Raw genomic sequence first — 11,501 nt, forward strand, 5'->3', positions numbered from 1 at the left:
TAAGGATATGAAAAAAACAATGTGTCTTTTTATATTCTTAGATTCATGTGAACACACACACACACACACACACACACACACACACACACACACACACACACACACACACACACACACACACACACACACACACACACACACACACACACACACTTGTTTCTTGTTTCCGTTTCTGACATAACCATAACCCTAACCCTGACCACATGCCTAACCCGAACCAATGCAAGCCAGCAAGTGCAAAATTGAACGATTTATAATGTGGGGACCAGCTTCTTGACCCTATAAGGGAGGAAGGTCTGAGTATATGACAGGTTTATGCCCCCACAATGCGAGGATGGATGTCTCTCTCTCTTACACACCCACACACACACACACACACGCACGCACACCCACACACACACACACACGCACGCACACACAAACGGAAAAGCCTAGATCACTTTTAAAGCAGTTACTGTGCTGTGTTCCAGGGCCCTTGGTGGTCAGTCCTGCTGCTGACATCTCCACCCGAACAGCATCTTGAGTACAGCTCGCCCTTTTCCCCTTTCATCATAACCCTGGCAGAATATGCTCACATACTGATCGGCCTTTCAATACCGACAGGGGCATCAGCTGAATGAAAGGCCTTTTGTGTTCTCGGGAAAAATCTGTGTCGTCAGACCGGTTTCATCGGGCCTCCATGGTAACCGGCAATTGGGCTTGGAAAGGGGGAGTTCATCAAATGAATTGATTTTGAGGGAGACAGAGAGAAAGAAGCGTAGGGATAATAGCCGTGAGCCAAACAGAGCTGCTGGCAAAAAACTCACCAGGAACTTCTTTCTCTGGTAAATGTTTCTTTTTTCAGGTCCTCCGGTTGTTTATTGGGGGGTTTTATGAGCACAGCATTTTGACTTAGATTAAGTTAAAGCTACAGTATTTTACTGTTTTTCTAAGCTCTATAATGTGACAACTTTAGACTGGAGAGACTGAAAAACAAATGTAGTGAAAGTAAGTCACTTCATTTGGACAGACTGGCCACTCCAACCACTTAAGTTGAGTTTGAAACACATACTGTTGTACAAAACTATATTCGTATTAGTACAACATATTATCTATTTGTCTGTGCATTAAGTACATGGTTAGCATTAAGACTAAAGGCAGGGGGAAACAGTTAGCCTGGCTCTTTCCAAATTAAAGTTCATGTATTTACAACTCGCAAAATTATGAACATGCAAATGACCCCCCTCTTCTTAAAGAAGCATGTGACCTGCTTGGCTGGGGGTTACTTGACAGGAGAGTAAAAACAGCCACCAGCACAGCCAGACGAGCAACACAGTTTCAGCAAGTTTCACAAGGACATCTTCACAACCGTATAGGGACCAAAGCGATTTTTCAACATAGCCTCCATAACCTCCTTAGATCTCTTTAGAATGATACACTTCCATCATTTGTTTTGGCTCGGTCTTTTGCCCGAAGTTTAATTCCAAAGCGGATTTTTATTCAAATAGAAAGTGAAAAAGTGGACCTTGGTGATGATGAAATATAATCAAAATATATTCTTGAAGTTCTTTGGATGATGCTAAAATCCACAGAGCTGCTTTGATTCAATCCATGTGTCTGATTTACGAATTGAATCAAGACAAGAATATGGATTTTCGACTTTGTTGCCTAGAGTCCATTGTTGGTAGTAGGAGGGACTTTAAATTGAGAGTATATGTGGGCATGCTAACCAATAAAGACCAATAACCAATAAAGACAGCGTCTTTACTTCCTCTTCAAACAGCAAATAGAAGAGAAGGGCAGGCATGAGATGGAGACAGGAGATAATCTGTTGGGCCAGATGTAGAATCTAGCAAGTTGTCCCAGAGATACAGGCTGCCAGTAACCGAGACATTGTCGTGGTCTGTGATAAGGATCCAATAATCAGTTAGTGGGGTGAGCAGTTTGCTGATTGCTATTGATTACAGACAGTTGACAAAATTAATGATGAGTGGTCAATGACATTTCTGTTCTCATGTCCTTATTAAGGGTTTCAGCAGGGCAGCGATTTGCATCGTAATGTTTCGAGCATTTCAAAATTCAAAGCAATCAGGGTAACTATCTATCTTTTCACCATGAGTATATTTTCCTCCTTAGTCTGACGAAGTTGATGCTGTGTCCCAGAGTCCATCATTTCCTTAGTTTTGCACTGTGATTCTAGCTGGATGGTGCCCACATGGTTCCCTGCTGGGTAGTCACTTATTTACAACATCTCCCAGCATTCACTTGCCACAGGTCACTAACAGAAGTCAGTGAGGAACAAATCAAGTATGAAACTAGGATTGGATACAAAACTGCACACTAGATATCAGAGGCATATTTTGCACCAATGACCTTCTGTCCTTTTCTCCAAGCAACTAGTAGTAAAGAGGTCAAAGGTTAAGATCTCAGTATCATGACATTTCTGTGCTTGTAAAGACTGAAGAAAGTTTTGGAGAAATGATGCACTGAGGGGAAAGTAGAAATCTTATCTCTCAGAAGAGTGAGTAGATAAAATAGGGAGTGGAAATAATTCAGTTGATGATGTGAGGAAGTAATGAGTTTCCTTTCTTTGATTGAGAAAAATGAGTAACTGTGCCTTCCCCCTCCCATCCCCCCTAGCCGTGCCGGTGCCCTGTCTTCTCCAGGACCAGTTGTCCACATCATCAATCAGTCTTTCTGGTTGTCTGTTCTCTGGCTGACCGCCAGTACTGATTTTGTTGTCCCAAAGGTCGCAGCCAGGCAGGCAGCTATCTGAGCAATGCAACACTACATGTCTGTGCTGCATACAGTCACACCACTGGAAGCCTCTGGGAACACATACGGACATCTGCAGGTTACCACCCGCACACGTACTGAATACTGTACTGACCATACATAGGCATGTGGCTACACCATACAGCATCATGAAGAAGAACCCAGACATGTATCCAATTAGGTCACTAACATTAAATGAGAAGGAAAACATTCAGTGTCTCAAATACACTTAAACAGACAGCGTTTAATGCTGGGATTGAAATTGAAAACCTTCCTACTTTATACGACACTGAAAGCAGTAGAGAGACAAACTTCTACAGTATCTCTACTACTTTAAAGGTACATGTACATGTAATCAGGAAGCACAGCCCTCTTCACAGTGGAACACACGAGCAGTTATATCTCAGAGGCCTTTTCAAGATGTCAAGCACTTCCTAAAAATAGAGCATTTCCTCAACTCAAGGGGATCCCATGACCAGGAACTATAGGGCGACCGTGGTGCACGGGGTTAAGAGGTCGTCTGGGAACCGGAAGGTCAACGGTTCGATCCCCGACTGGGACGTGTCACGTGTAGAAGTGTACCTGAGCAATACACTGAACCCCCTGCTCCCCGGTGCCTGTCATTGGCAGCCCACTGCTCCCTATATACAGGGATGGGTCAAATGCAGAGAAAAATTTCCCCTTTAAAGGGATCAAGATAGTATGAATTATATTCTGTAGCAAAACTGGAACAAGAACTAGAGATGAAATACTGTCAGTAATATTAGTGGTTCGTTGTCCTGCAATGTAACAGATTAAGCCATGCAGGCAAATTTCCATCTGCAGTCCCCAGTGGTGGCCATCAGGGCCTGCAAGGCCTTCTCTGCTGGCCTAAACAGAATCACAAAGCTATATCTATTTTATAATTTTATAATTTTATATAATTATAAAAATATTTTTCCCATTATCTTATTTTCTCATTACACAGCTACTGTCTTCCTCAGTTGCTCTGCTTCCAGCGCATCTTGTTTTAAGGAGAGCTTTTATCCAATCAGGTTTCACCTCTGTGTCTCTAGGTAAGAAGAGAGGCCCGAGGCCTGCAGACTCACAAGTGAATCCATGTGCAGTTTAAGTGAATGGGGACGATATTGTTGATTGTCATATTCTTCAACCAATCAGATCTTTAGTTTGACATGTTGGGCGTATTCTTTGATGTGTCAGAGCCTGCTAGCTGGCCTACAAGTACGTGATTGGTCAGTGGGCTAGCCTGACATGTTGGGCGGTGACAATCCCAATATCTGCTACCTCTGTGGAGCGGACATTTTTAGCCTCAAACACATTAAAACCTATTCAAGAAATACAACTAGGGAGGCTCGACTGTCTTCACTGGCGTCCATGAATCGAGAAGGACTTCTTCCTGGAACTAAAACACACGGATGTACTGAACAACCGTGAGATTAAACTCTTTGTTAACAAAGAAAGAAGGAAGCACTTTGTCTTTAAATAGTGAGCAGCAGCTCTGGTAAGTTAAATGCGTTTGTTTTTACATCTGCAGTAGCTTTAATATGCTTGTTTATATATTATTATTTGTACAACTTGTTTTTATGAAGATTTTTGTTTGGTTTTATATGTGATAGGAATCATTGTTACGTCCAGTGTTGCACTGGGGACATATTTAGCAGGTGGCAGTGCTGGCAACTTGGCGACTTTCTCACTAAATCTGGCGACTTTCCAAACCCTCATGGAGACTTATTTTTGTCAAAAGCTACTAGTGACAAATCTAGCGACTTGTTCTGGTGTTAATGGAGAATTTTCTGGTGTTTTGACGTTAAAGCAGTACGTTCTGCACTGTCATGAACGAGCAGCGGGAGCTGCCGTGAGCCCCTCCTCCGCCGCCCACAGAAGCCTCGCGCTGCTGTCAGAGCAGAGAGGAGACGCACTCTCGGCAGATAGTGTATTTATAGGTGTTGGCTTCATTTTTACACCAAACAAATAACAACCGTAGCTGTGTTTCAGCTGCAGGGCAGCAGTGAAGGCCCAGGTATAACATGCACGGCCCACCACTGTCAGTCCCTGGCAGTTTGATGGCATTGAAATAAAACAAGAGAACATGAGCACTGACCCATAAGCACGAGAGAATGTGAAACATTTCAAAAACCTCTTAAATTAATATTAAGTGCTAAAACTCTTTGATTGTGTGGATTCACATCCTCTCCGGGTCTTGCTGCTAAGATAAAAAATATGGAAAGACTTTTTAAAAGCCCTCTGACACCTGGGCTTAGCTTCGTATAGCCATTACTTCACTGCTAAAGAGTTTCCTGCTCGTCACCCCAACAGACAACTCCCTCCATCATCTCACCCTCTCTAGTTGCCAAGAAAACGACATGAACAGAGCCTGTAGGCAGATTTCACTGAGTACAAGTCCTGTCATAGAAACAGGGAAAAGGAGCAGAGAAAGAATGACCAATTTACATGACTATGGACACACAGAACAGATTATGATATCGATTCTGATTTTTTCTGCTCTCCTCTGGACCCTGACATCCACCTGTGCAGTCATACCTGCAATCTGACCTCAACAGCATTTGATCTCTGACCGTGAGGTCAAGCACTACAGAAAGCTGACCTCTGACCTCTCTGGTAAATGACACTTTTGTAGGCTCAGCCCTTATAAAGACAGAGAGGTGGAGGAAATTAAGTATGTTTTGATACTGGATACAGTACTACTGCTGTTGATACAAAACTACTACTTATACTAGTAATACAGTCATAATAATAGTAACCAGAACATTAATAAATCAGACTTGGCCCAAACTGAAGCAACACATGAAAACGAGTGTGCTTTCTGATGGATATGGTCTTTGTGTGAAAACATATGATTGCTTTCATTCTTGTGAAGGATGACTCAGTGAATATTTCTTTAATGGATGACAAACAGATATGCCATGTGTTTCTGCAGCTGTTCTACTGTAACATTGCCATGTCAAGTCAAATCATGAGGTCTATGACTATGACTATGAGGTCAAATCAGCATGAATACCATAATGTTCCTCTCTTGATCTCAGATAGTCTGAACTGGATCAACATCTCTGTCAAAGCTCCAACAGAATCCTGCGACATACGACCAAACATATGGAATTACTGATCACATACTTTGTCTGCTTCCGGTCCGGAGCTGTTTTTCATGGTTTGATTTTGAAAAGTGATATTTTAAGGCTGCATTACAGTAACGTGATACAATTTTCTGAATTTACCAGAGTTCAGAAATTGCTGTTCTACTAGTTGCCTTTAACAACTTTGTCATTATATACACAATATTGATGGCTATTTATTTATCAAACATCAATTGATAACATGATATTTGATTTCATCCATAACGCCCAGCCCTAATGAGGTTATGATACGCTTCCAGCTTTGCGTGTTTGTTTGCTCCTTTTCTGTTTCAACAACACCTATGGATGAACTGGAAGGCAGACTATTGTGCTGGTGACTGAATGGAAGAAAATCGCTAACCCAATTACCCTTTTGTGTATATGCCCATGTCACGCTTTACATCCAGTGTGCCCTTATTGTAGCAAGGAAGAATAGTTAGGAGGTCACATCATGATTTTATGCAGGATACTTGAGTTTGTGTTTCCTCACAAGCTGGCAATAAACATTTGCATAAACAATGATGCCTCCCTAAGGTGGACCTTGACTTTGCTCTTATGTGATCTTATCAGCAGAGAGAAGGACACGAAACAAGAAGAAAAGGTAGTAGGCCTACCTCAGACTGAGCCTGGGGACCGAAGTCATTTTTAGACAAAGATGAAGATACACACAATGAGAGGGCAAAAGACCAAAGAAAAGAGAAAGTCAATATGATGCTGTCGTCATTAAAATGTCTGGTGAAAGTGCTGTGTAATGGCGTGGATCATGTCACTGATAGAGACACTCAGATGCAGCAGAAAACAGCTGAGCATGCTACAGTATGTGTGTTTTTTCACGTGTACATAAATGTATGTGTGAGGGATGCTCTGCTCATCTAATAAGTGTTCATCACAGCTGATTGGGAGGAACACAAAGGCCAGTGAAGGAGGGAGTGTGAGAGTTGTAGTAAAAAGACAGTGAGGGATTGGAGCAGCCCAGAGAGAAACAGCATGACTCATGAATAGAGCCTCTCTGTAGAAAGCATTGTGTCAGCTGTTTGCGCAGAGCTGGTTCAAAAACACAGGCATATGCCAAGCAGGTTCAGCACGACACACAGACCTTTATCAACATCCACAGGACATTAATACCTTAAAGTGCACAGAGACATTATACAGTGTCGAAGTGGGCACAGAATGACCCTTATTAGTCAGACTAAACGAATGTAATACAGATGCATTCATTTTCAGAGTTCATTATGCAGTGACTGAAAAATAGTGTTCTTTAAATCTGACTGCAATTTCACGTGTTTATCAGCTACATTATTTGTGCAGGGAATTAGAAATCCTGACTTGATAACAAAGACACAATAAAATGCCTTTTTATTTGAATTCAAATCTCAACAGGGTAATGCTAGAAAACTGGCAGACACACAGATGGTTTGTTTACTGGTCCTATTCTGGTCCAGAATAGTGAGGGGCGTCGCTGTGACTGCTGACCACCGGCCAGCCATTACATCACACACCCAACATACACTGTCCTTGGCTCAGACTGAGACACAGCCTAGTGCCTAAAGTATGTGTGTGTGTGTGTGTGTGTGTGTGTGTGTGTGTGTGTGTGTGTGTGTGTGAGAGAGTGTGTGTGTGTGAGAGTGCCTCTAGATTACATACCTGTGTGAATGCATGCATGATGTGCACAGCAGCATGTCTATTTGTACACATTTTTGCTGTTGGTTATTCGTTTTAATCGAATTAGAACAAGACTAAATAATAACATTTAATTTAATAACAGTCTTGAAGCATGTGTTTCTGTCTGGTATGTCCATGTGCAGTATGTGTGTGTGCGTGTGTGTGTGTGGAAGCACGTGGCCTGTGTGTGTGTGTGTGAGGGTGTTGCCTGTAAGTCCTCACCACCAAACTGTATGAGCTTCGTCACATTGTGATGGTAGTAGACAAAACACAGTTCTGGTCCTGCATTTAGACATCACCCAACAGCAACAGACTAAACACTGGATCGGATTTAACAAGGCTGTTGAGGACCAGACACTGGAGAGGAGAGGAAATAATTGTGGTGTGTTTATGAAAACCAACAGTGAGGCTACTTTTTACAAGTAACTGGTTGGGGGTCGGCAGTGGAAAGTACATTTATTCAAGTACTTAAGCCTAGTTTTGAGGCACTCCACAAAAGTTCAGAGTAAAATTGTCATCCTGGTTTCACTACCAGAGCGTCAGATACCGACGATTGTCTAGTGGCCCTCACCGTCTTGATACAGACCAGGTTTTTAACTAAGTCCAATGTAAACCCATCTGTGTCAGTATTTAACACATATTAAGAGCGAGAAAGTTAAGCAAAGGAAGGGTGGTGGATGGGACAAACAGACCAGTAAAAGTCTGTATTTTTACGATTATTTTTTACTGAGGACGTTATGTCACATGACGTTAAGTTTTGTTGTTGTTTTAACTTTATTACTTCTGGATCTTTAGAACCCCATTAAATAAACACTAAAAACAAGCGTAACGCGGCATCAAACACGCTGTTGGGCCATCCTGCATAACAAGTACTTTTTACATTTGACATTTGAGTACATTTTGCTGCTAATACTTCTGTCCTGTTACTGAAGTCAAATTTTGAATGCAGTACCTTTACTTATAATAGAGTAATTTACATGCTAGTATTACTTCTAAATTCTTCCACCACCACTAGTAGGGGTTGATGATTGGAACATGTTGGGACATCTATGAATAGTGCACACCAAATTGTGCATTGGTGCCGCTAAATTGTTTCTAAAATCCCATAAATTGTGTTCTTTGTTACTGTAGGTATACACGATATTATACAAAACCAAGATAGTATATTCTTTCCCTCAGCTTATTGTTCACCCTCAGTGAAAACAAGCCATCCGAGGAATATTATGGGAAAAGTTGAAGCAACCATAAGTCTATATTAAAGGACATAAGGATTAAAGGAAAATTGAAATATCCTAAACCCCTAAAAGGTCACTACAATCTGATTACGCAATGCTAAAGACACACTGTAAATCAGTAGGAATATCAGAGTGATTTCTTCCTAGCAACTGGCCCTCACCCCTTTGTAAGCAGCCCAAATGGCTGAGCTCCCAGTGTTAGAGATGCAGGCAGGGGACCAACACAACACTTTTGTTGCCAGGGATGTTGCAGTGAGGCAGGCAGCATATACACCTGCATCACGAGCATTCAGCCTGCTCCCACAGCCTTGTTGTTGTCAGTCACATTCACACAGAAAGTGCTATGCTTCAGACTGGGCTTACATAACAGGAGGCCTGTTTATCTGTGGGTTTAGTACTTCCATAGACACACATACATGCTGTAAACACAAACACACTCATATGACCTAGAATTAATTGTTGGATTACAGTTTATTATGATTTACTGTGATAAAACAGTAACTGTCTGCTAAATAGGAGTGAAATATTAAGAGATATGTCCTGGTACAAGCGAATCCTTAGCTACGACCTCTCTTCTCTCACAGGCAGGTGAACACACCACAAATAGTTTATTAAAGGTCATCATTACCTTTCTCCTCTGGCATTGTCAATCTGCTGTTTTCCCAAATATGATATTTAGTTATGTCCTTCAATGATAGTTATGATAGACAATAACCCGAAAATCTGTTCAGAGCCCTCTGATGGTGTTGCAACACATCTTCCACACGCTCTGCAGCTCTGGTGCAATAATATACGAGAGCACAGAGTGAGCGCTCTGTCCGCCACTATCTCTGGAATGAGCTGTCGGTCATATGACTCCCAATGTCTCTCTCTCCCTCCCTCTCTCTCTCTCTCTCTCTCTCTCACTCTCTCTCTCTCTCACTCTCACTCTCTCACTCTCGTTATTGCAGCTATCTGTTATAAATAGAAGCATGTGCAGCTCAAAGAGAATGACACCTCCTCCTGGTAGTTTATCGCTGGGCGTGTCCCAGTCTCCTCAGTCCACACCAAACTCAACTTTGACATCCCGTGATAGCCAGACGAGGGTTCAGTATGTTTAAAATGTGTTTGGTGACAAATGTTATCAGGGGACATCATTATTTTAACAGTGTATCTTATTAGTCATTCATGAAAAAAAAAAAAAAAGATGTGTCTGGAGAGCTGGACTCCTAAAGCATTTATTTTGAAAGAAGAAAATACCAAATGCGATTTACAAATGTTATTTAGTAGTTTAAAACCTAGGTTTTGCTTATTCTCATAACTCTGACTTCTGTATACTGCTAATGCTAACTTTGCACGCACTACTCCTTTTGGAGAGATTAGGGAAACAACTGAAAACATCATTTATCAGGGCAAGCAGCGAGAGCCTCCTCATGCTACACAAACAAATTTACATTTGACATAAGTCATTTAAAAGTCTTGTCTCTGAGTCTGAACGTATTGGCCTGATACGCTTATAACTCAATAGAGGTCAACTTTAGAGCCACTTGCTACCGGATTAGATAATATGTAAAAGGTTGTCACTCTCAGTGACCATCCCACAGGGAATTATCACCAACTCTGCAGCTCCTCTTTACCTTTGTAAGAGGTCACATTTTTCATTTGTAATTCGTCTGCCTGCAAGTGTCAAAATAATCAATTCATGCAGGTAGAACATGGGAGAAGAGCTACATGTTCTTTCTGCTGGGTGAATGATTTCATAGGATAAGGAATGTACAGTGTAGAAAGCACAGGACATGAGGAAGTATAAGTCCGCTCTTTTTGTGTGGTCATTTATCAAACCACCCAAACTGCCAACCGACAACTTCTGGCAGACCGAGTTCGAATTTAGTGGAGCTGACAGTGACCGGGAATGTATAGAGCAAGGGTGAAATATAATTAATGATGTACCACTAAGTTCACATTCAGGGTCAAGAATAACTTTCCTCCAATCATAGAAAAATACATTTACACTGTCTTCAGTAACTCTGTGATGGTGTGTCACATCACAATCTGTCTCAGTATTTCAAAGGTTTGGGACTCGATGAGGACAGCTGTCCCTCAGAGAAACTATGAGCTACAGGAAATTAAAAAGGTGGCTAGTTGTATTGAAGCTACGCAAAAACAATTTTTCACTACTTTTCAATACACCTCAATCTAAAAGCAATGATATTGTTGGTGCAACTGCAGCTTGAAATGAACAGTACACATGGAGAACTGATTGCATAATCATCCAACATCCTACCTTATCTGCCTGTCTCTATAGGCATCATTACACATGTATCTACAGTACAGCTATATGCAGTTCTACTGTGTCGAGAAATCAGATTTATGTTCAAGATGACTTCATATTGAGCCACTGTGTGCTTGCAGGTATTTGGAGACTGGCTTTAAATCTCACCACTGATCTGAGCTGATATCTAATCAATATCCAGGGAGTAGCAAGACATCACCTTAGGGATTCATCGCCATAATCGAAGTAGCTTCACACCCACAGAGGTAAGGACAGAGCTGGTATACTGTGCAAGGAGGGGCTGGACAAAATAATTCATCATGAAAAAGGGACTTTGAAGCCCCGATTACAAATGAAAGGAGACCTTTGAAGTCGTATGGTAGATGGTGCAGTTTTTTTGTTTTTACTTTTCTGTAAATTATTTTGGAATAAGGAAACATAATGGTTCTATACATCATACATAATGTA

At 41.5% G+C, this 11,501-nt stretch overlaps 1 protein-coding gene across 2 annotated transcripts in view; it reads right to left on the reverse strand.

The window, feature by feature from the left end:
- Positions 1-9,593, reverse strand: part of ablim2 (actin binding LIM protein family, member 2) — a 79,362-nt gene extending 69,769 nt beyond the window's left edge. For both annotated transcript variants that reach the window (XM_079295698.1, XM_079295697.1), the window contains exon 1: positions 9,411-9,593. In XM_079295698.1, coding sequence (XP_079151824.1) covers positions 9,411-9,426 — 16 coding nt within the window. In that variant the 5' untranslated portion in view covers positions 9,427-9,593. The remainder of the gene's footprint in view (positions 1-9,410) is intronic.
- Positions 9,594-11,501: the final 1,908 nt, after the last annotated feature.

Source organism: Melanostigma gelatinosum (assembly GCF_949748355.1).
Source record: "Melanostigma gelatinosum genome assembly, chromosome: 23".
In the NCBI taxonomy this organism is placed as follows: Eukaryota; Metazoa; Chordata; class Actinopteri; order Perciformes; family Zoarcidae; genus Melanostigma; species Melanostigma gelatinosum.